Genomic DNA, 26,435 nt, shown 5'->3' with positions numbered 1-26,435 from the left:
ATAAAGAGTACATTGGCCAAACAGAAAGGTACCTGAGCAATCGTATCACATCACACAAGAGTAACAGTAGATTACATCATGACCGTTGCTCCTTAGCACTACATGTAGTAAAGGAAGAACACTGTATGGATTACGAATCCGTTAAAATGCTAGAAAGAGAAACTGATTACACAAAAAGACTGTTACTAGAGATGGCTTTCATAGCACAAACAGAAAACAATATGAACAAAAAAACATTTAAATCATCTCAGTGAAATTTATTCTTTTCTTATAAGAGTTGACAAACAACACATGAAATTTAAGAACTCTTTAGACTCCATGTTAGACTAAATTAAAGTCACTCACCATATTATCACATAATTTATAATAGACTTTTGGAAAAATAAAAAACAATAAAATTAAATTTCTTAACTTTTCATAATATAAACATCAAAAATATGTTTCAACAGTCAATCAAAATTGAGTTTTTCACCTCATGTTCAAAGTTTATGTGGCGATAAATCCATTATTGTTAAAAAAAATTAAATTGTCACATTGTGTTAAAACTACTATATTAGTGCTCAAATAAAGAACTTACTGTGAGACTTAAAGTGAACTAAAACATCAAGCTAATACCATGGCCACAAAAACCTTGTAAACATGTGGTTGAGACTATTCATAGTTATTAAATAAAATGTAATTCAATGAGGCTGTTTCGGCTAGAGCGCCTTTATCACTTGTCAAAGGCACTCTAGCCGAAACAGCTGTGGTGATAATAATTTAAAATAAATTTTGTGGAAGTGTTGAAAATAAAAGTTTTCAGTGTTTTGTTGTTAGATAATAAAATAAATTTCCATCAAGTAACGGTTGAATCCATCACTTATAAATTTATTAGAATCGAATAGAATATGTATGCTTTATTGTCACTGAAAATTGTGCAATTTTATGGACAAAGCTTAGAAAAGTAAAGAAAAAATAATAATAACAATTAAAATTTACTAAAATTAGATAAATCGTCACTATCACAGAATAAAACATCATAAAATAAAATATACAATCCATGGCAAAATTTCACTAAATTGCAAATTGCATAATAAAACTTTACGAACTAGTTTACGAATAAGTTTAAGCTGCTCCATGTGATACCCAAATATATATAAAAATACTTTGTTGCTTGTACCTAAACATACTGTACTTTCTTAATTATTCGTTAAGAATCTCTTTCACTGAATAATAAGGTCTTTCAGATAGATAGGCTTTCGTCAATTTACGGAACTTAAGGAAAGAAGTTGTAGATTTAAGTTGCAAAGGGAGATGGTTGTATAATTTTTTTGCCGAATATAATATAGATTTCTTTACTACCTCAGTGGATGGGATCGGTAAATACACATCAAAGCTTGAATTTCTGGTGGAGTAGTCATGACTAGGTCTTGCTGGACAAACATGTAGATGTTTACGAATTAAGCAAACAGTTTCTAGAATATATAGAGAGGGAAAAGTTAAAATCCCGTGATTTTTGAAGTAGCTTTTGCAATGTGTTATTCTACTGAGGCCAAAAAGATACCGTATTGCTCTGTTTTGTAATTTAAAAATAACATCAGATTGGGCAGCTGTACTAGAACCCCAAAAAGGAAGACCATATCGAAGATGGGACTCGAACAAAGAAAAATATGTTATTTTGGAAGATGCTAAATTCATTTCCTTCGAAACAGATCTTATTGCATAGCAGGCCGAGGCTAGTTTCTTACTTAACAAATCGATATGAAGGGACCATTTAAGGTTGCTGTCTATAAAAATACCAAGAAATTTTACAGAATCAATTATACTGAGCTGGCTGTTATTAAGAGCCAAGGGTTGAAGAGCTCCTTTATACTGATAATGCTAGTGTCTTATCCACGTTAAAAGAGAGTAAATTAGAAGACCAGGGCCAGGTTTTTATTTTAAGTAGATCAGAAGTTATAATTGCATGAAGTGTTGCAATATTAGAGTTCTTCCAGGTAATACTGGTATCATCAGCAAAAAGAAAATTTTCCATCGATTTTTAAGTTAGTGATGTCATTTATAAAAATAAGGAAAAGTAGAGGACCCAGTACTAAACCTTGTGGTACCCCACGTACAATGCTTTTGTAACTAGAGTCAGTATCATTTGCTCTAACTAGTTGTTTCCTATTCCTCAAGTAAGATTGGAACCAATTCAAAGAAATACCTCGAATTCCGTAGAAATTTAGTTTTTTATCAAAATGTCGTGAGTTACACAATCAAAAGCTTTGGCATAGTCACAAAAAACAGTGGCAGTATAAAGATTATTGTTTAGTGCTCGATATTCCTCATGTAGTACAGAAAACAGAGCATCGCTGGTACATTTATTAGATAAAAAGCCGAACTGACTTTGTGATAAAATGTTGTTTTCAACGAGAAAGGACATAAGTCGGGCTTTTATAAGTCGCTCAATAATTTTGGATAGCACCGGTAGTAAGGCAATACTTAGGTCTATAGTTGCAGACATTAGATTTATCACCACCCTTATGAAGAGGAATAATAATGGCTGTTTTTAGGCACTCTGGAAATATACCTTTTTCAGAAGAATCGTTAATTAGTGAGACCAGGACTTCCAACACATTATTTGAGAGATTTAAAAAAATTTTTATGGATAGTCCATCAGTACTACAGGAAGATTTACTTTTGATACTACTGATTGTTTGGATCAGTTCAGATTTATCAACTGGTCTTATAAAGAATGAATTCGAGACCTTTTTTGAATTGGGAAGATAGGAAATAGGATATTGTTGTGGCAAAATAGCTGATGTTATATTTTTACTCACATTAACGAAGTATTCATTTAGATTTTCAGGATTTGGAAGAGAAAATGTTTGAGCTAAGTTAGTTTTATTTCGAAGATCGTTTATTATGGACCAAGTTTCCCTTGCAACATTTTTAGAGCTTCCCTGACGATTCTCATAATACATTTTTTTAGCTGTTTTGATAAGTATTAGATAGATTCCTCTGTACTTGGAGATATATTCGGTTAAAAAGACATTGGTAGTAAATTTTTTGATGTGCAGTAGTGAACGCATATTCTTGGCTGATATTCGGATACCCTTAATTGTAATTAAAGGAAATGCCTTATTGAAAATACAGACAAGTACATCAGACAAAAAAATACATGTTCTTGAGTAATATGTTTTTATCGTGTATCCAATTCTCTCATTTATGAAATGATGAAAAGGTTGCTGGTGTGAGTACATATTCATAAATATTAGAGAAAAAAAGATCTTATACCTACTCACAATCCGTAACAGGTTTTTATTAAAACACAGATTGGGCCACCGATTTCGCTGTTTACAAACTTTTACAGTATCTTCAGGCCATCAAGAAACTAAAGACTAAAAAAGACAATATATGCAAACAAATGTGTATACAACAATTTTTTTTGAGTAGTACGGACAGGATTTCAAAAGACTAAAAAAATAGTTATATAAAAAACAACGTGTGTTTCAAATGGACAAGCTTTACTCTGATGTTGACTGATTATAAGATAAGAATAATATAAGAATACCATTCAGTAGAAGGAATTGTCTTTATACATTAGATGTATACTTATATTTATTTTTAAAGCATAACCCATGCATTCAGGCTACTTAAAATAAGCCACTGTGGATAACCTCAGCTATTTGTTTGCAGAGCTGAGCTTACTAACGCGGACATTACAGAAGATAAAATCAAGTCTTTTATTTTTATACTTATAGCAAATGGGTATAACAAGAATCCTAGTAAACGCCATTACTGGAACAAAAAAAAACAGATACACGAAATAACAGAATTGCAGATTCGATGATGCGTAACGATGATTTTACGATTTTTATGTTGTGAAAGTAATGACAACTATAATCAGATTGATAAATTGTGGAAAATAAGACCACTAATAGAATTTATAAAAATACTTTGTACCTGAGAAATAACTTTCTTATGATGAAAGTATAGTGGGCGAAATGGATTCAAGCAATGTATCAGGGGTAAACCTCTGGGTAAAAAATGGGTAAAAGTTTGGTCCTTAAATACCGCTCGTGTATATCTGGTAAACTTCAACATCTATCATGGAAAGTCAGTACATCAAAATGATAAAATAAACAAAGCAGCTTGTAAATATAATTGACGATTTTCCAAATGAGGTGAAATTTTTACCGTTTCATTTCTTTTTTTTTTAATTTATTTACTAGTCTAAATTTGCTACACTACATGAGTCAAAAAGGATATAGAGCAACTTGTACTATTCGTCCAAATAGAATACCTCGAAATTACACTATTCCTCACAAAAAAGGAAAAAGGCTCCTTTCTGTCTACAATCAGTAAAGATGGTATATTTTTATTAAAATGGGTGCGGTGGTGTTGGTAGCATCTACTACATTTGGTATAAATCATATCTCCCTCAAAAAGAAAAAAAAACATGTAATAATTACTAGGCCCTTCATTGTTACAGAATACGGGATTTATGGGTGAAAGGGACAGAAATATAGCGCAATATAAGATAAATGTGCGCAATACAGAATGGTACTAACCACTTTTAATATGGCTCGTCGACATAAGTGTACACAATGTATGGATAATAATTTATATGTCGAACATCTGAAAAATCAATTTCCCAGTTGAATTTTCAAAACATCACGAAAGTAATTAAGTCCACAGACTTCTTTCTATCGGGAAGCTGTTAAATAATAACCTCTAATACGACAAATATAATTTCATTGATAATATCTGATGGGAAAAGATGTGCCGGTAATGAATATACTAGGACATACAGTGTGCTCTAGATTTAATTTTGGACTGTAGATTGCTGAAATTTCATAAAATTTAGTAAAAATTGTCCTAAAAAAAGTTCTGGGCTAGTGGGTTAATATTTAATTGTTTTTCTAAATTTTAAGCACTCTATACAATAGTTTGCTGTTCCTTACTATCGGGTTCTAACTTTTCTCCAAAGTACTCCCATGACTTTTATACTTTTATTTTTGTACTTATTCTTTTACTAATTTTATTTGTTGTTTGAATAAAATTTTTTTCTTACTCTTCTTAACATTGTCTTGTTTCTGTCTAATTTCTTGTGTCAACCAAGCTGATTATTTCTTTTGTTCATTGTTTTGTTAATGTCACATATTTCTCCAGCTGAATTATTAAGAATTACTCTGAATGTATCTATGGTCGTATTTCCCATAAGGCCGAGTAGGCCGTGGCCTAGGGCGGCAAATATCTAGATGCGGCAAATTTTCAAATTGGAAAAACGCCGAAAATCGTGTCGGTCTCCACGAGAACTCAACCGCCCACAAATCGACAATCCTTGATTAAAAAGTAAGAAGCATTGCTCTCAATAGGATAGATTCAAGAGTTTGACACAACTTGATGACGAAACCATTTACTGGCGTAATATTTTAACCCGATTAGTTGCTGCTATTATGGCTCTTAGTTCAAGAGGTCTAGCTCTCAGAAGGGACAATAGTATAATAGGTGGAAACTATTTAATGGTTTTGGAATTAACCACTGAATTTGATCCTTTCTTGGCAAAACATATTTCAAGACATGGAAATCCTGGCTCCGATCACACAAATTGCCTATCATCTATTATAGACTACAAGCCAATGGGAGATTTTTAATGGGTCATTGCACCCAGCATGAATCACATATAAAACAATACTACAATATATAATAACAACTTTAGAAGCTATGCCGTCAATTCTTATCGGCAGAGGTGAGTCACAGTAAGATAAACTTACCACCCAATGTAAAAAAAAAATAAAAAATAAAATTACACAACATTTTTTTACAATTTTTAACATATTTTATCCAGTTTAATTAATGTCTTTTATTAGGAGTCGAGTATTTTAAGATAATATAGACCAAAAATCATATTATTTAACTATTTTCAATGTTAATGACAAAAAGGATGTTAAAAACAGCAGAGATGAAAACACAAAAATTGATGGTAAAACACTATGCGACAGAGTTAGAAGCAGTGGAGCACCCGGGGGGTTTGGGGGTTAAACCCTCCCCCAGGACCCTATTCCGACACTGTTACTCACACATTTTAACTATTCAAAATGGAGAAAAAATTTCGGTGACCAACCAAACCCCCCCCCCCCCCCCCAGACGCAAATTTTAGGAGCGCTATTGGTTAGAAGTGCAGATATACGACGTAGATGCAAAGTGGAAAACATCAAGCACTGGGTAAGAAATAGAAGACTAGAATAGAACGATCATATAAGCCGAATGACAAAAAATGGGGTAGTAAAGACGGCAAGACACGATTCCCCAATAGACTACCTAAGCTCTGACGTCACAATGAGATTTTAAAAACCTTTCCGAACATTTCTAATTTATATGTATTTGTTCCATAAAAAGTTGAAAATATTGTTTTTTTAATTGTTTGAAAAATAAATAAGGACTTTTGGTTACGAACATTCATTCTGTGCGATTGGTATTATTTGTTGTTCGTAAATTTGTGAGGTAAGAATATCGATTAAGTTATTTACTATGAATGTTCATATTGTAAGATTATGTTATGGTTTGATTAAAACTGTATTTATTTTTTACTGTATTTCAAGATATTTTGTTGTTGTTTTATCGGGGTTAATTCAAAATTAATCATTAAATCATTGAATTTATTTACAAAGTTAAAAAATATTTAATGTTTTAATCTTTTTTAACTTCTAGTGATTTTATCCCCGAAAAGACTATAAATATTCGTTTTCGAGTAGTTTAAATAGTTAATAGTAGTTTGGTTGTCATTACTAAAAAATTCAGTAATATTATATAACTTCAACACATGTTTACTAGCCATTATATGCCCAGATCTAAAAAATAAACTCAAAAACTCTTACAACATTCAAAAAACATTTTATTAAACGCTCATTATGGCAATTCAGTAGAAAGGTTTCCACAGAATGTTATATTACAACTTAATCTACAAGAAAACGAATATCTTTAGTATTTACAGGATAAAATCACTAGCAACGAAAAAAGAATAAAACTTTAATGGAAATATTTTTCAACTTCGTAAATAAATTCAATGATTTATTGATTTATTTTGAAATAAACCTAATAAAAACAACAACAAAATACCTTGAAATATATTTAAAAAATAATTAAAGTTTTAATCATAAAATAACATCAGCTTAAAATATGAACATTCATAGTAAATATCTTAATACTTTGATATTCTTACATCACAAATTCACGAACAACAATAAAGCTAAACAACCTAAAAGTTTCCAGCCGTTGAACATTAAGTTACACCCTGATAGATGTTCCCAAGCCAGGCATGCTAACACAACATGACACTCTTTTGTTAGGAAGACCTTGAGGTTTTAGAGCAACAACTAACACATTCACGGAGGAAAGGAATGCCAAGTGTTTTCAACATTTCAAAAAACAAGAAAAGGTTAATGCGAGCTCATAGCAAAAAATAATAATAAAATATATTGCATTAACCTTTTCTTGTTTTTTAAAATGTTGGAAACATTTGACATTCCTCTCCTGAGGTAGCTGTAGCTTCTTCCTCCGTGGATGTGTTAGTTGTTGCTCTGAAACCTCAGAGTCCTCTAACATTATTGCCACAAATTGGTCACATTTCTCCTGTAGTTTTCCTTTTAAAAGTTAACATTCTTCTATTCTTACTTGGCTGCACTGTACCTACTGATGACGATCTAATTGTCAGAAATACATATTTACACTTGCCTTCCTTAGGCATCATACCTTTATTCCTTGCCACACTACTCCACCATAGGCTGATCATACACCAGCTTATTCTAGTCTAAGCAACACACTCTTTTTATAATTTTAAACTACTGTGTTAACCTTATTATTTTTCTGTAGAAAGGGCCAGGATTCAAAGACATTTCCAGTAGAACACTTTAGCAGTGAAGAGAAATGAGGTTGACAGCCTACCCTGCCCGGCTATCTGACATATAAAGAAGAAGTTTCAGCAAGGAATACCAACATTAAAGAGTTAGCAGCAGGTCAGAGATACATCATCTATAATAAACTACAGCAAGCACAGATCAGAATTTGATAATCATCTGAGGGTACAAAAATACCCTCCAGAATTTTTACCACCAAATATACGCTGTGGCCAAATTAGTCTGTCAAATTTGCATTCTCTAACACCAATCATAAATGTTTATACTTCATTCATGCCATATAAAAAATGGAAAGCAGTGTTAAAAACTTTTAGATGTTTTTTACACTATACACTCCCTATAAATGTAGTTATAGAAGTTGTTTGTAGTTGTGTATAGAAGCTTTAAAGTGCAATTTGTAAAATTTTGAGTTCACCAATAATTGACTTCTTTATTATACCAAATATGGCCAGTAAATTGTGAGGAAAACTCAAGATAAATAAAACATGCCTTATTAAAACCAGAGTTTAATACAGAATGTAACATTTATATAACAAACATAAGATATCCCAAAAATTTATAATTTCAACGTACTTAATACATTTTCTAAGATCATTAAAATTTTAACAGGAAGCCTACAAGTAGGTATTTCTACCTTTATAATTTAAAAATTTAAATATATTATATAGCAAAATTTAAAATAGAATTGGCACAATACTTTAGCATTGGAATAAAGTTTACCTACACATAAATAAAAAAATAAAATGTCTCCCTTTCATATCTCATCTAATGCTTGACAATAGTATATTAAACAGCAAAATAAGTCATATTTTTGAATTACAGGCATTAGAATATGGCAGCGGTTTGGAATAAGAATTTTATCGCACTTTACTATGGGCTATGGAACATGACTTTTATAACTATGGCACAAAAATACTATTACTATGTGAAAGCTATATGCTGATTAATTTAATATAAGTTTTATTATTAACTAGGACCATATAATATGTACCAATAATACCAAATTAACCAGGAAATCATTAAGAATATCAGGAAAGTGTATACCAGTGTATACTCAAAATAAAAAGTAATGAAGAAAAAAGAAATTATGACTGTGAAACTTTAACAAGAAATTTAGCTACAGCTCTAATATGGTATCAACATTTTAATTGCCTTCTTTTTGTTTAGTTAATTTTTCCTAAGATTTTACCTTAACCTTTTAACAAAATACCTATTTAACTACTTCTAGCATTTTTACAATCACCTTTAAATTACTAAATCATAAAATATTATAACTATTATATAGTTTTGTTAACTGAATATTGCCTATTTGTATAATTAAAAACAAAGAGCCAATAGTCAGTTACTGTTTCATTAAAGCATATTAATATATCTACTAAATTTACGTATGTCTAGGTCCTGTAATTCCACTAGCTCTTCCGGCAATCCTAACAATCATTGCAATAGACATTAAACATACAACACCTGCAGGCATAATTTTTCCAGAGTTGTAGAATCTATATCCCATAACACCAGCCAGAATTGAACTAGTTGCTAATTGAAGTGTGTAATTGGACGGATCACGACTTGTTTCTACGGCTCCATAGGCTAATGCACCACCAAAAAGTACACCTGCTGCTAAAGAAGGAACAGAACCTGAAATCAAATACATAATTTAATACCATCTAGAGAATTTTCTTTTGGTGCCATTTTTTCTAATCTTCAATTAGAAACACCAGTTTATGTAAGTGATATTTAGAAAATCTATAAAGTTACTACTCTATCTTTATACTAAATATATAAAGTGTATGTATATGCCTAGATGACTTTGTATCTTTTATGCAAATTGTATACACCTACCTGCTTTATAATAACCAAACACTCCACCAGCCGCTACTAAACCAGCATACAAAAAACCGGGGATATCCATTTGAGTTTGTGTAATATAAAATTAAAGAAAAACGTGCAAAGTAAGTTTATATACTTATTTACTACAGACAAATGATTGTGCAAGAACTGAAGATAAATTCTATAATAGATAATTTGACGTATGTCATGTCAACTTACTATTCACCTTTGATTTTTGACACAAAAACAAAAACAGAATTTTCTATTTCAACATGAGTATGAGACTGTTTAATGCTAAAAGAATTCTTTATATAAATATACTGTGTAATATATAATGTAATATATAAATACACTGTGCATGAGATGTATGAACAGCAGTATTATCACTTAAGATCTTATTAGGCACAAATATATTAGAACAAATAAAATAAATAATAGTATAGAGGTTTATTTTACAGCTAAAATAATCTAAATAAACATACCAACAATTTTAATCTTATTGAGTTCCAGAATAGCAAACACTATTGTTATTATTCAAAAATTATTTATAAGGGATGAAAAATTAAATGTTTTCTGTCAAAATTGACAGGGCGGTAAAATCAAACAAAGTAGACAAAACTCATATGACAATATGTCATGGTTATTTATAGGGTTATTGGTTGGTTATACTTAAAAATAACAGGCATATTTTGCAGTGGCGTAGTAGGTGTAAAATAACATTAAATTGTTTTAAACATTTTTCTTATTTAAATTTAATTTAATAAATTATTTATTTAACATTACATATAAACTATAGGAGGCCTATATCCAACAATGGATGTGAAAATGGGGCTGGATGATGATGATGATGACATATAAACTATTTAATGTTAAATTATAAAATTCCAATAAAAGATGTTGATAAATATGATTAGAAGAGCAAACCGGTGTACTACAGAACATTCAGAATATGTTCTAAGAACTTTGAAGCCACAGACGTTTGAAGCTGAAGCTAAGTTTTTCAAGAAATTTTGAAGCCACAGACGTTTGAAGCTGAAGCTAAGTTTTTCAAGAAATTTTGAGCGTAAACAATTCTAAATTCTAAAGCACTGTCCTGACTGTCCAAAATTGTTATTTATGGCCAAAGTTATTTTCTTTAGGTTAAAGTGTAGAAATTTTAATTTTAAAAAGGTACATGTCTTGATTCTCACAAAATCCACCAAGAAGTAATGCTTTCTTCTTCGGAAATCTACTAGTTTGAACATAAATATGTCAAACTTTCTACCCAATCGAAACTCCATATTTTAAATAAGGCACGAAAATTTGCAGGAGAAAGTATGTATTTCTGGCGTCTTAAAGTTACCTCCCGTGGCTTTAACAGGATGCAATTTTTATAGCCCTTAACCCTGCGTTGGTGTGGTGGGGTGTGATACACTCCACGTATGCAAAAAATGGAATTTCTCTCAAAAACAGCATCTTTACTCGGGTTGTTGTGCTCAAAATTTGTTATGAATATGTGTAGTTATGAACAAGAGCAAGCAAGGTTGCTAAGATTCTGGGAAAAGGTACAAAGTGATGAAGATGAGGCTATTCCTAATTCCGAAAACGAAGTGCAGCTCGACAATGTTAGTGAAAGTTCTCATGACACAGACACAGAACAAGATGGCGACGAAGATGAAAGTGAACAAAAGAATGGAGATGATGTGAGTACATTTGCTAGATATTATTGGGGCAGAGATAAAGTGACGAAATGGGCTAAAAAGGTAGAACTACGATCGGTTCGTACTAGAGCCGAAAATATAATTTCTCAATTGCCTGGCGTGAAACGACACGCTAAAGAAGCTAAAACTGCAATTGATTGTTGGAAGCTTTTCATGGATGACATACTCATTGCTGATATTGTAAAACATACTAATGAGAAAATCAATTCAGTAAGTGAACGTTACAACGATGATACGTAGTAAAAGGGACCTCCGAGCAAGAAATCAAGGCTGTATTTGAATTACTTTATTTAGCAGGAATTCATCGACCGTCCCGGCGCAACCTTGAAGATTTCTGGACAAATGACGGCACAGAAATGCCAATATTCAAGAAAACTATGTCTCTAAAACGCTTTCAATTTCTGCTAAGGTGCTGGCGGTTTGACAATGGAGCTACACGCGTAGATAGAATCAAAATCGATAAATTAGCCCCAATTAGATGTGTTTTCGAAAGAGTGGTTGACAATTTTCAGTCTGCCTATACATCTGGCATGTATCTCACTGTTGATGAAAAATTGGAGGCATTTCGTGGCAGGTGACCTTTTCGGCAATACATTCCAAATAAACCGGCTCGTTATGGAATCAAAATCTTTGCTTTATTTTATTCGATGTTATTATACTACAAACTAGGAAATTATTTGTGGTTCTCAACCCGATGGTCCTTTCAAAATGAGTACGAAGCCTACAGATGTAGTTTTACGATTGATTTCACCAGTGTCTGGCAGCAAACGAAATATCACATTCGATAATTGGTTCACTAATTATCGATTAATGCAACAACTTTTTGCAGAACACCAATTAACATCTGTGGGTACAGTCCGAAAGAACAAGAAGCAAATTCCTTCCACAATGGTCAACACAGAAAATCGAGAACAGTATTCTACACTTTTTGGTTTCCAAAAAAATACAACCTTAGTATCCTATATCCCAAAGAAAAACAAAAATGTTTTGTTGTTATCAACACTACACCATGATGACAGAATAGACTCATCTACGGGAAACGCTAGGAAGCCAGAAATAGTCAAATTCTACAATGTTACTAAAGGAAGGGTTGACATCGTTGACCAGTTATCAGGTACATACGCTTTTAAGTACAGACGTTTCCCGAAACAGCAGAAGGTGGCCGTTGACGGTATTCTATGCGCTCTTGAATATGTGTGAAATTAACTCCCAAGTAATCTATAAGATCAACAATAATGACTATACACTGAAGCGTCGAAAATATTTAAAATATCTTAGTTTGTTACTGATAGCAGATTATATGGAAGAAAGACAACAGAATCCTCAGTTGACGAGAAAACTGGGTGAGACACCGGGCTATAAGACTGCAGATTGTGATGAACCGTTACCTAAACGTCAGAAAGTACAAGGTAGATGTGTAGTGTGTTTCAGAACAAGAGACAGAAAAAGTCGCTACGTGTGTTACGAGTGAAATTCAGAATCAAGTCTTCAGTGGCGAGCAGAGCGCGGCCTCGATAAAGGACCCCGGCACTTTTCTTATGTAAAAGTGGTTTCAGTTAAATTATAATATATATATATATATATATATATATATATATATATATATATATATATATATATATATATATATATATATATATTATATATATATATATATATATATATATATATATATTATATATATATATATTATAGATATATATATATATATATATATATATATATTTATTTTCCGAAAGATTTTCGAGGTTAGTACAATTAAACCTAGAGCTAAGATTAATACAAGATTATACACGTCGAATTCACACCTCGAACGTCATATAGACTGGCGTCGAAGCTAATACGAGAAATTTTGGAGAAAAGAAGCGAAATAAAAATTTGTTTTAATAAGAAATAGTCGATTTAAAATCGGATTCAGGAACCGGCATCATATGTTGGGAAGTAATAAAATGCTCCATGCATTCAACATAATTATGTCTCTTTGAAGTTCAGGATTGTCCTGAAGCGATTCTCTAACATACAAAACAAAGATATGCATAAAAATAACGAATAAGTAACGAGAGGGAAAAGAGAAAAAAGATAAATAAATAAAGAAGGATTGGGTTGTAAAACGGTGGAATAATTTCGGAAAATTAACAACTTAGAAATATCGTTCACGAGCTTGGTCGTGTTGGAACAAAACCAATATGTTTAGACATATTGAAAATTACCGCATTAGAAATATCCTTCACGAGCAAAACTAAGAGGCTTAGATATTATGTTAAAAATTGCCGACTTTTCGAGTTTTCGATTTTCCAAAACTTTTGTAGAAAAGATCTATGTTTGCATCCATAGAAGTAACGAACGATGTGAAATAAAATATGGAATGAGTCGTAGAGGCTCGCCCTTATAGACTATAATTGAAAATGGTTTCTAAGGCCACAGAGTGATTTGGATTGCAAGGAATTTAATCAGAATTTAAGTAATGAAAAACCAACACCTATGAGTATGTCTATAGGATCTGATTACTAAAATGCGTGATCTGGTTTCAGTTTCAGATCATAAGTATAAGTGAGATCGCGTACGCTAATTGAGTCTAACGAGAAAATTGGACCGTCACGATCACTCGGTTAAATAAGACAGAAAGTAGTTCCCTGAGTGGTACCTGTCGACATTCTGTTCAGAACTTCATCAGAAAAACATCAAAGTTTTAAAAACAGAACAAAACAAAAAGAAGAGGGAGATATACGAATCAATAGAAATAAAAAGAAATACCAACGCAATAAATGACAAAAAAGATACATAAAACCTAAATAAAATATATTTCAATCTGATTTAAATAATAATAAATATAACACCATAAAAAGCTCTTAAAGTCATAACATATCTCCATTTTACCTCTTTCGAAAACATCAATGATACGCTCATATAAAAATAATTATATACTAATGACAGTAAACCATGAGATATCAGATATCAACTTTTATTTGTCAGTTCATTAATGTCTGTGTTTCGTTTTACGTTTTGGTAAGTCATATATATACATATTTTACAATAACTGTTTGTCTTATACATGTACATTTTAGAATCTTGACAAAGGCAAGGGTTTCCTGCCGAAACGTTGATTGCAATGGAAATTAAAATCTAGTTCCACATGTAATATATATTTTATTGATCCTAAACCCAAGAAATACTAAATTTTATATTAAATATAGTACGGTTCAAAACTAATATATATATATATATATATATATACATCTAGCGGTTAATGTAAGCTCCGTTCTAAAACGGTATTATACTAACTCCAGTAGAATATACACCGTGTATATTATTATCTGCGTAGCGCTTTATGTAGACTCCGAGCAACACGTAGGATTAAGTGAACTCTGTAATAGGTTAAAACACTTTTGGGATCCGTATGTATACCTTCGCGTACACAACTAAACTCTTGCGGTGTTGCCAATAATTTTATTAGTCGTAGACTTTCAAATTTTACAGCAGGTACATTTTGGAACTTCAAATTTATTTAAATATCAATCAATTTAGTCATTGAGAAATTTCACAAATACTTGGTTAATGCATTTAAATATTTTAGAGTGGTAATTTACATTACTTGCTTAAATTATTTATAAACTTAAGTAGTGTCTATTATAAACTTGGAAAAGGCAAGAGTTCATTTTTATTTATTAGTATTTTTTTTAAATGCGTTGGCACTGACATTTTTATTATATAAATGAACGTTCCGATGTTTCGATTGCTACAGTTTATTACGTATAAAATATTTGTTTAATGGAGTAGTAAAATTTAAATTATAACAATTTATAAATCATTCTTAAAATTCCAATTTTTTACCGTCTAATTTCAATATTTCGATTTTTAAATGCAGGGAATTCAATATCCTATATACTATATTTTACATACACATAAACACATGGATACACTTATGGCAGATACTAAAAGAAGAAATATTTGGGTTCCTTAGGGTATCTTGATTCTCGGCAACATATCTATTACAATTACATATAATATGTTCGGTCTTATTGTTTTAAATGCTTTGTCGCTTGTACAAGCTATTATTATTTTCAACTTTATATAATTGTGTTTTTGTATCATTCGTTGTCAGGCATATCAAAATTTAATTTTTAATTTAGAAGTAAATGTATATATATTATTTTTTCTGTCACTTAGTTTAAATATAGATCAATTATATTCTTCTTGCTTATTTATTTTTATTCGTAATACTTATTAACGTACGTAATAATGTACCCGTTTTTTGTAAAAAGCAACAACGAGTTCGAAAGATATCGGGTATCAGGGGTGGTATTTGTCAATCTAAATGCCACTTACGACATATTAAATAAGAGAACATTTCTCCAAAGCTGCATGACATCGCCTTGGATAAAAACATTACTTTTTTACATTACAAGATTTTTCGTATCATTCAATGGTAAGATGAAGAACGCAGATGAATGGTCTCGCTTGGGGTAGCGTAATGGCACCTACACTGTATTACATTTACACAAATGATTAACCGATAACAGTAGATACTAGGACTTTCATGTAGACGATACATTGCACAACCAAAACTTTTGTTGCTGAAGTGAAAAAAAATCTAAATGATTGCCTTAAATATAATAAAATAAACTACGAATTAATTTTAAGCCAAACCCCGAAAAATCTTAGGAGCGCTCCTTCAATTTGTCTAAGACAGGCGCTTTCACAAAACTGAATATCTAATCTAATATAAATCTAATATAATCTATAGTCTAATATAAATACCTTTTTTTTAAACGCATCTACCACGCAGAGGCATTAGCGTATTTAGATTAATGTTACAGTTGATACAAATAGTGTATATACATTAGTTCACAATTAATAATAATAATATGTATGTGTATTACAATGTATGTTTTAAATCTTATGAAGAAGTTGACAGTCTTTAAGATAATAAATTATTCTTTTTGTATCTGTATTTTCTTCTAGGGCAGTTGGGTATGCTATATTTCGTTCACTGTTATATTTAGGACACTGTATTAAAAAATGTTTTAACGTTAGAACACGGTTGCACACTTCACAAACTGGTTTATTTTTGCGCTGTAGTAAATAGCCATGAGTAAGTCGTGTATGGCCGATACGGAGACGGGCAAATATCACATGCTCTCTTCTGTCTTTTATTTTTGGTTTCCAAAGATGTGGATGTTTGTTGACTTCATATAGCCTTGATGGAGTGTTGTTCCAAGTTTGTTGCCATTTTTGAATTATTTTTTGTAGTATAAGTTTATAGTTTAAATCGTTTTGTACCAATATGTTACTTTCTTCGGACATTAGGTTAGTTGGTGCGTTTTAGCTAGTTTATCTACAACTTCGTTACCTTCAATTCTGACATGAGAAGGTACCCATAAAAAATGAACTTGGATTTTCTTATTTGAAATGTTTTTATGTTCTTTTTTACTAAGAAGTAGAAGGGGGTTGTCACAGTATAATTGAGTCAGTGAGGATAATGAATTTAAAGAATCTGTGATTATTATACATATTTCTTGGTTTTTGTTTTGTATTAACGATAGAGCTTTTAGAATTGCAAATAATTCAGCCGAAAAGATGGTTGTAATTGACGACAATTGGAAACTAACTGAGATGTCTTCCGAATAAATTGCTGCTCCAACTCTGTCTTCATTTTTTGATGCATCGGTGTATACGCTGTAGGTATTGCCATATCTGTTTAATAGTGTACGAAACTTTTGTTTAATGACGGTTGACGATATCTCTGATTTCTTAGGTTTGTTTGATGTCGATAGCCGGAACAGATATTGTCCATGGCGCAGGGTTGTGGATTGAGGAGGTATCATAAGTTTTTGAAAATTGAAAATTTAATTTGGATAAGTATGATCGTATACGAAAGTAAAAAGGATGATCAATTTGATGTGTTTGTTAAAATTTATTTGTAAATCGATCAGCAAAAACGTTATGCACAACTGGATTATTTCGGTTTGATGACACTGCTGCTGCTTATGTTAGGCTTAGTGGAAAATATGAATTTTACTATAACGAAATATAAACAAACCATAAAAATTTGATGATTTGAAGAAAGAAAATGTCAAATTAGGCTAGAGCAATAACTGAAACAAAAGAATCAAGTGGGAATAATGTCAGTCATCATATATATACTCTAAAAATAACTAACAAAAGATAGACATTAAATGAGAAGTAAAAATTAAAAGAATAATATGTCACTAAAAGACTTGATTTGTAACGATTATCAAAATTTAATAAAAGTCACAAATGTCATCCGATTAATAACAACATTAAATCGTCTGTCAATAAAAAATGTGAAGAACAATTGGACAACACATACCTAGTTTGGATTTAGAAGTGGATTGTGTATAAAAGAGGAATTGTGCGCAATGGAGGTACTATTACAAAAATGCAGAGATTATAATGAAAACGTATTTATATCTAATATAGATTTTCAAAAGTATTTGACATAGTTCAACCTGGTAAGCCCATACATGCATTAAAATACATACACCTAGATACCAAGATATTAAATTACTAAAAAATCTACTAAAATCAAACAGCGGTCATGCGGGTGAAAGATAGAGAGACAAATCAAGCAGAAATTCAAAAAGGAGTCAGCTAGAGATGTGTGTTGTCAACTAATATTTTAGGAGACACTATGGGAAAGAAGTAAGGAATGGAGTGAGCATCATTAATAACATAAAATTTGCAGACTAAACCCCAATTATGACAGAAAATATAGAGGATTTACAAATTCTTATAGAAATCATTAACAGATAAAGCAAAAAGATAGCACTAAACTAAACAGATAAAAGTCAATGTTTACAAATAAGAAATTGAGTGTGGTTATTAGATTGAGATCGTCGAATGTTATGTATGGTCGCAACTGCTATATGGGGTAGAAGCTTGGACCCTGACAGCCAAATCTGTAAAAAAATTAAAGGCAATCGAAATGTGGCTATATAGCCGTTTTCTTAAAATTCCTTGGACTGTAAAAGTCTCAAACGAAGAAGCGTTAAGACGAATTGTTTATCTGGACATCGTATCTGGGCTACATTTCGAAACGATAAATATTCTCTTCTACGCGTCATCATGCAAGGAAGAGTAGAGGGAAGAAAAGTCTTGGGAAGAAAGACAAAATCTGGCAGAGAAATATCAGAGATTGGACTAACTTCAGTGTTGAAGAAATAATATATCTAAAAAATCTAAAAAAATATCTAATATATCTATACCGAATCCTGTAAAATTTTAAATACATTAAATTAAATCTCTCGTAAATTATAAAGCCTATTCTTAGATTAAAATAACAAATTTCTTAGTATTATGATATGTAGTATTGTGATAATGTGTAGGTGTCAGAATTCTTTTAAAAGAGATTTATAGGTTGGTATATAAATTTCACGGTTATGTGTCATACGGTTTCATCTTTCATACAAACATTAAAAACCTTAAAAAGTTTCATTTTACATACAATTAGCACGTTGGCTCTGGAAATGAGCTATAAATAGCATTGTTAAAAATGGTATACATTTATATAGATTATTATATATTATATAGATTTTCCTTTGTCGTCTTCTGATTATGTATCTCAATTCGTTCCTAATTAAGCACATGTTGTCCACAAGGTACCTCTCTCATGTTTTATTCACTACTTTTTTCTACCTTTTGCCATAGTTTTCCTCATTTTCTTTATTTATATCGATTTCACTCATAACGAATATTGGGTAGTTTATTGTTTCATGAAACTTTCTCCTTATATGTCCGTATCATACAAGTTGTCTAGTTATTATAGCGTATATAATGTCGTATGTTAATTCCATTTTATTTAACAACAAAATACTAAAAACTTTGTTTTCAAAACTTACACCAAATTAATTGTATTTTATCACTACAGCTGTTTCGGCAGAGTGCCTTTCTCAAGTCCCAAGTTTCTCGAATCCGTCAATCATCTATTGTATTTCTTATCATGATTTTAAAGCAGCTGTGCTCCATTAGTCCATTTTTGTTGCTTCTTGTCACTGTTTCCCTTTTTTCTTTATTGTCATTATTACGTAGCGCTACAACACTGGGTGAGTCTTCGCTAACTACAACTTTTTTCCAAGTTGATAGATTTTCCACGAATCTTCAATGAAATGTTAATTTTCTAAGATATGATTGGATGTTTTCTCTCTATTGTATACTGAGACACCCAAGTGGCATTCTTCTGTGCTAAATTTCTTCCATACCAGTTTTACAAGTTTGACATCTTGGCGGCTATGCATGTGTCCGATCTACCTTAAGCGATTTATTTTCCTGAATAATATCGTTATAAGAGCTTTCTTTATTCAGTATATGTTCTTATTCTATACGGATTTGTAGTGATATAATAATGAGGTTAAAAAATTTTAGAAGAATTATGCTCTGTATTTCTTTAGTAACATTATTATTAACCGTGATTATTGATCTAAGATATTTAAAGTGTTCCATACTTTCAAAATTGTAGTTGTTGACTTTATTATTTTATCTAGATGTATTGAATTGCTCTCTTCTCTTGATTCGCTTGTATTTGGTTTTCATTTTGTTGATTTTAAGTAAAACAATTTTGGTACTCTCTTCACTTTGTTAAAGATATCGTTTGCGGATGGGAGAGAGTTTCTTATGAGATCAATGTCATTAGCATATGCTATGAGTGCTTCGTGCCTTGGTCCATTAATGGATTGCATCTTAAATATGCGTTATTTCTATTTTAGTAAGCTGTTCATTAATTTTTTGAATATTTAAATCGAGAATCTGTATTTATTCGACTGTTTTATAATACAGTTTCTTGGCGCCTATTTTAATCTCTGTTTTTTTGACATAGGGAGTTCGGTGGTATGTCCTTAACGTTTCCATAACCAACGTTCGAAAATTTGTCTTACTGTAAAGTGATAACGATTTTACTAGAAAATGTAGTGCTATTTAATAATAATAAAGTTCAAGCTACAATTCCTATATGCATTAACTTGGTACTGATATCTCTGCTCCCCGATCCCAGGTAGCAGTCAGGAAAACAATAAAACTGCTACACTCATGCTTCCTATTATCCAACGATTAGCCGGTCCAGGACTATATGCCTTATTATAGTACTGATATTGCTTCTGCCCCTCATAAGTGAATTTAATATTCAAGGAAGGTTTTGGAAATTTAATAGGATTTTGTATGTTAGAATATTATTTCTCTAAGAAAGTGAAGAATATCTATTTGCTACCCGGTTTAATCCATAATTTAAATATTAGAATGCTATAGAATAATGCTACAAGCAGCAAAAAAACGGTCAATAGTCAGTAATCAGAAAACCAAATAAATTTTCTTTAACATACAAAAGAAAGGATGTAGAGTAGGGCATAACGTAACACTAAACCCATATAATTTTGAAAGATTGCAGCATTTTGGGTATCGTAGATAACGTTGTCACATAAGAAATAAAATGGAATATTCAGGTAACTAACTGATGTATATATAACCCTCATAACACTTTTAAATCCAGAAGTCTAACACGAATCCCTAAAATCAGGATATATAAAATAGTGATTAAACCAATGCTATTAACTGGATACATGACGAGAACGCTGACAAAACAATGTAAGTAAAACTCAGGTATTAATTAGATCAGTATTACCAGAAAAGCCATCAGAAGTATTGCCAAGAAATGTAGAGCATATAGTGAAATCTAAATATCGTAGAATAAGATATTCAGACAGTATCGAGCGAAAACATTATTGATGAGGAAAGAGAGATCCATCGCTGAGAAAGTAAGAAACTAATTGCCAAAAGCAAAGGGTACTTTGTAATAAAGTACCCGTACTCTAAAGCATAAGCATGTCTTTTCCTACTCTTTAAGTAAGTGATGGATTCGACTGTCACTTGATGGAAATTTATTTTATCTGACAATAAAACAGGTATGCGTTTACATGTTATAGCCTGTAACTGAATAAGTTGAAGAGGGGACAACCGTTTGTCTCAAGTTGGTGATTTAGAATTATGGCTGTATTTTTTAATTTGCTGATTTCTCTAAATTTTAATTTCCATAGAATCTAAAAATACCTTAAGGCTTTTATCTTAAATATACTTTTTTAGTAATGAAAATACGTAAACAGAACCTTTAATATACCTGTAACCTTTGATCTCTGGGATAAACCCATCTTCTGAGCAATAGCGTCGATATATTTATTTGAAATTTTGTACACTTATTTTACCCGTTTATGTCCTTATTATCCATATATGAGTTGTCACCGATATGATAAACTCACTTACTTTTCACAAAGAGACTCTTTATTAAGTACGGTGATTACTATACATATCTGATTCGAAATATCGTCGAAAAGTAACAGTATGTAAAATTTAAATTTTTAATAAAAAGTTAAAGATTAGCCATTTATTATGGAGTTCAAAAGAGAAGCCTTTACGAAAATTTAAGTACTAATAAGACCACCGCAATTGGACGTACCCTGGGTAATGAACAATTAATTAATCGGCTAATCACCCGTTTAATATGATTTTTGTCAAATCGGCCCTTTTTAGGACCAACTATTCTAATTACGTCTATAAATATTAAGGGTGCTTAGCACAAATGTGACGTATTTCTAGTGCAGGAAACATATAGAGGGCCAAACCTAGGGCATTTGGTATTAATATGATTCCTGAAAAACACATAATAAATGTAAAAGTGCTATCCCTGCTGGCAAATAAGTAAAGAAAAACTTAAATGAGAGAGGACAAAACCAGTCAGCTGAGGGAACCTTTCAACTATGTTGAGCTTGGATCCACTATCTACCTATATAATGAACAATATTACGGTTACTGACTGAAGATCTGAGCACAAAGCTTATAAAATTTGTACCAAAAACACAACAATTACTGATATCCAAAGTCTGCAGACAAGCAAAGCAAAGACAAAGTTGTTACCTTGCTTAAACCTGCAAAAACTCCAACAACCACAAAAGCTATCGGTCAATATATTTATTTTGTCAGCTATATAAAATACTTCTGCACATAATCCTTAATATAATTTTACCGATAATAGAACATTAACACACCCCGTACCAGTAAATACTAGGACTTTTATTACGTAGACAACACATCTCCTGTTGCACAACCAAAAACTTTTGTTGCTGAAGTGGAAAAAAATCTAAATCATATCTTAAACACAATAAAAAAATAGATACAAGGTTGAATGCTCGAATAAATGAACTTTGATAAAATAAAGGCAGATATCGAGCACAGTTTTATTAATTAAATCTTGCCCAAGTACTTTCGCTCCCTAGAGCATCTTCAGGGGTATCTAAAATAAGCCAAAAAACGTTTTTTTAAAGGAAGAAATTGATTAACCGCGATAAAGACTCGAAGTTATTGGATAATAAAAAATTTTTGTGATTAACGTTTTAGACTTACTTCGTCAATTTTGGGCTATCCAACAATAATTGCAGAATGTCATAAGTGAAGAATATCAATTTGCTATCCGGATTTAATCCATAAATTAAATAATGGGATGCTATAAAATAATGATATTAGCTAAAAAAACAAACGGTCTAATAGTCAGTAATAAAGCATATAAATGTTCTTTAACATACAAAAGAGATGACGTAGAGAAGGGCATAACGTAACAATAAACCCATATAATTTTAAAGGATTGAAACGTTTTAGATATCGTAGATAACTTTGTAACATAAGAAATAAAAGGGAATATTCAGGTAGCTAACTGATGTATACATAACTCTTATAATGCTTTTAAATTCAGAAGTCTAATACGACTCTCTTAAATCAGGAATATATAAAACAGTGATTAAACCAGTGCTAATGTGTGGATATGTGACGAGAACGCTGACAAAACAATGTACGTGAAACTCAGGTATTATTAGATCAGGATTGCTAGAAAAGCCATCAGAAGTAATATCCGACTTACAAAGGTCCGCGTACTAACCATTAACGAACGGAAATAATGAAAAGGTTAAACACGTATATAAAGACATCAACGTCGTACAAGAAGCTAAATCTCAATGCTAAAGTTGCGCTGGCTATATCCAAAGGCTTTATAATAACTGCATTGCCAAGTTAAATTGGGAGGATGCCCCAAGAGAAAAAATGTCCTTAGGACTTCGATAAATAAAGGGGGAAGGTAACATGAGGTCAGATTTAGAAATCATGAGACTATCTACCGACCCATCATATTTATCAACACATGCCTGTTCAACTACCTGCTATCCTACCTATAGTCAATACTCATCTGTTGGGGACTATCAAATCAATTACATGTAATCAAACAAACCAGAATAAAAAAGTTATCCCAGGAAAGGCACTTCAGAAATATTGACATAAATTTTTAAAACGTTATTTACGTGGCTTATTAAAATTTAAATTTTTAATGAAAAGTAAAAGATTAGCCATTTGTTATGGGGTTCAAAAAATAACCTTCACAATGTTAATTTTTTGAGATATGATTGGATGTTTTCTCTTCATTGCATACTGAGACGCCAAAGTGGCATTCTTCTATATATATAAACGGAGAAAATCTTAGCCATCTAAGATTTGCAGATGATATTGTACTAATAGCTGATAGGATAGATGAGGTCAAAGAACTTTTAAATCAGCTCTACCTTTCCTCGCTAGAAGGGGGAATGAAAATAAATATATCTAAAACCCAGATGATGACAAATCTTGTAGTCAGCGAAGATATATGCGTAGGAACAAGATCCATAGACCAGGTAATGGCCTATAAATACCTAGGTCATGAGATTCGCATAGGAAAAGATAACCAAACCGTTGAGCTTCTCCGTCATATAAGACTGACTTGGGCAGCCTTCGGCAAGCTGAACCATATTTTCAAATCGTCTGATATACCAATATGCCTTAAAAGAAAAACGTTTAATCAGTGTGTTTTGCCAGTGTTAACTTACGGTGCGGAAACGTTGACCATGACAAGGAGAACAGTTCAAAAGATCCGTGTGTGTCAAAGGGCGATGGAGCGTGCTATGTTGGGCATTTCACTACGAGACAAGATCCCAAATCGCCAGCTACGACAAAGAACCGGAGTGGCTGATGCAGTAGAGAAAGTAGCAACACTGAAATGGAACTGGGCAGGTCACGTGGCTCGAATGACAGATAATAGATGGACAAGCGGATACTGGAATGGAGACCAAGAGATGATGCCTACCGAAGCAGAGGTCGTCCACCAACACGTTGGACTGACTATCTAAAACGTTGTCATAGGAATTGGATGCAAGAGGCACAAGATCGAAATAGATGGAAAATTATGAGGGAGATCTATGTCCAGCAGTGGATAAGCGAAGATTAAATGATGTTAATAATAATAAAGTTCAAGCAACAATTCCTATATGCATTAACTTGGTAATGGTATTTCTGCTCCCCGATACCTGGTGCAGTCCCGAAAGCAATAAAACTGCTAGACTCATGCTTCCTATTATCCAACAATTAGCCAGTCCAGGACTATACGCCTTATCTTGGTACTGATATTGCTGCCCCTCATAAGTGAACAGAATATGCAAGGAAGGTTTTGGCAATTTATTAATTTTGTGTGTTAGAATAATATTTCTTCGAGAAAGTGAAGAATATCTATTTGCTATCTGGATTTAATCCATAAATTAGCAGCAAAAAAACTGTCTAATAGTCACTAATAAAAAAATCAAATAAATGTTCTTTAACATACAAAAGAGGGGATGTAGAGTGGGGCATAACGTAACGCCATACGATAAAGCCATATCATTTTGAAAGATTGCAGCGTTTTAGATATCGTAGATAACGTTGTCACATAAGAAATAAAAGGGAATATTCAGGTAGCTAATTGATGTATATATAACCCTTATAACACTTTTAAATCCAGAAGTCTAATACGAATCTCTAAAAGCAGGATATATAAAACAGTGATTAAACCAGTGCTAATGTGTGGATATGTGACAAGAACGTATTAATTAGATCAGGAATCAGGATTGCTAGAAAAGCCGTCAGAGGTATTTTCCGACTTACAAAGGTCCGAGTACTAACCAATACGAACGGAACTAATGCCAATGTCAAACACATATATAAAGATAGCAATGTCGTACAAGAAACTCAATCTCAACTCCAACGTTCAGCTAGCTATATCCAAAGGCTCTCTCAATAACTGCATTACCAAGTTAAATTGAGAGAATGCCACGAGACGATGTCTACAAATGAAGGGTGGAGGTAACATATGATCAGATTTAGGAATAATGAGACTACCTACCGACCCATCATATTTATCAACACTTGCTATTCTACCTACAATCAATACTTCTCTGTTGGAAGCTATCAAATTAATTACTTGTAATCAAACGAACTAAGCTTAAAAAAATTATCCCAGGAAAGGCACTTCAGAAATATTGACATAAATTTTTAAAACGTCATTTACGTAGCTGAGTTTACAATAGAAATGAGGAGACAAAAAGAAGAAAAGGCAATAGAATCTTGCTGTGTTTTGGCTATGCGATGACGATGATCTTTATATAACATAGAGGGAGATAGAGAGAAGAATGTCTATGTTTAATCTAGAAACCGCTGGTTTTCTCCTTTTCGAATTGGGTATGTATATGTATTACCATAGATAATAAAAGCAAGAGGACTATAATTATGAAACTTTATCTAAAAAGTAAAATCAATAAACAAATTATATATACAAAAAGATTATATAAGTAAATCCCTAATATTTACACAGACTGCTTTACAAAAAGTGAACGGATGAGCATAAAAACACAACTGTTTAAAAACATAATATTATTAGACGAATTGTGGATTCATTTCACGCAAACTACACCGGTTTAGTTAACATACTACAAAATAAATCAGAAGACTATGCTAAAATATGATACGGCAAAAAAAAGGCAATGACTTTTACAGCTGATTGTCATATACATATCAATATAACGCAAATATGACGATTTGTCCACAGCATATGAATATTGTCTCGTAATTTTATATGGAAGGCGTAATTCATCACTTGACCAAGCGCCAAAATATGATTTTGAGATATTTGACTTTAAAG

At 31.8% G+C, this 26,435-nt stretch overlaps 2 protein-coding genes across 3 annotated transcripts in view; both read right to left on the bottom strand.

Moving 5' to 3' along the window:
- LOC140439682 (homologous-pairing protein 2 homolog) overlaps window positions 1–10,319 on the bottom strand; it is a 74,788-nt gene extending 64,469 nt beyond the window's left edge. Inside the window, exon 1 of one of the 2 annotated variants that reach the window (XM_072529757.1) lies at window positions 10,193–10,319. The gene's annotated coding sequence lies outside the window, so the exon portion shown is untranslated. The remainder of the gene's footprint in view (window positions 1–10,192) is intronic. The other variant, XM_072529760.1, reaches the window with a different exon arrangement.
- On the bottom strand, window positions 8,374–9,917 carry LOC140439683 (transmembrane protein 14C). The gene is made up of 2 exons (XM_072529761.1): window positions 9,723–9,917; window positions 8,374–9,518 (listed from the first exon to the last, which is right to left on the bottom strand). Exons 1-2 carry the CDS (start codon window positions 9,790–9,792, stop codon window positions 9,265–9,267), a joined length of 324 nt encoding a protein of 107 aa, XP_072385862.1. The 5' UTR covers window positions 9,793–9,917; the 3' UTR covers window positions 8,374–9,264.
- Window positions 10,320–26,435: the final 16,116 nt, after the last annotated feature.

The sequence above is a fragment of the Diabrotica undecimpunctata genome, chromosome 4 (assembly GCF_040954645.1).
Source record: "Diabrotica undecimpunctata isolate CICGRU chromosome 4, icDiaUnde3, whole genome shotgun sequence".
Taxonomy (NCBI): domain Eukaryota; kingdom Metazoa; phylum Arthropoda; class Insecta; order Coleoptera; family Chrysomelidae; genus Diabrotica; species Diabrotica undecimpunctata.
The sequence above is the reverse complement of the archived record's forward strand: the minus strand, read 5'-3'. Positions and strand labels throughout refer to the sequence as shown.

Coding starts and splice junctions, on each gene's coding strand:
- LOC140439683 (XM_072529761.1), bottom strand. CDS start 9,792: ATGGATATCCCCGGTTTTTTGTATGCTGGTTTAGTAGCGGCTGGTGGA. Junction 9,519..9,722: donor GTTTGGTTATTATAAAGCAG/GTAGGTGTATAC, acceptor ATTTGATTTCAG/GTTCTGTTCCTTCTTTAGCA.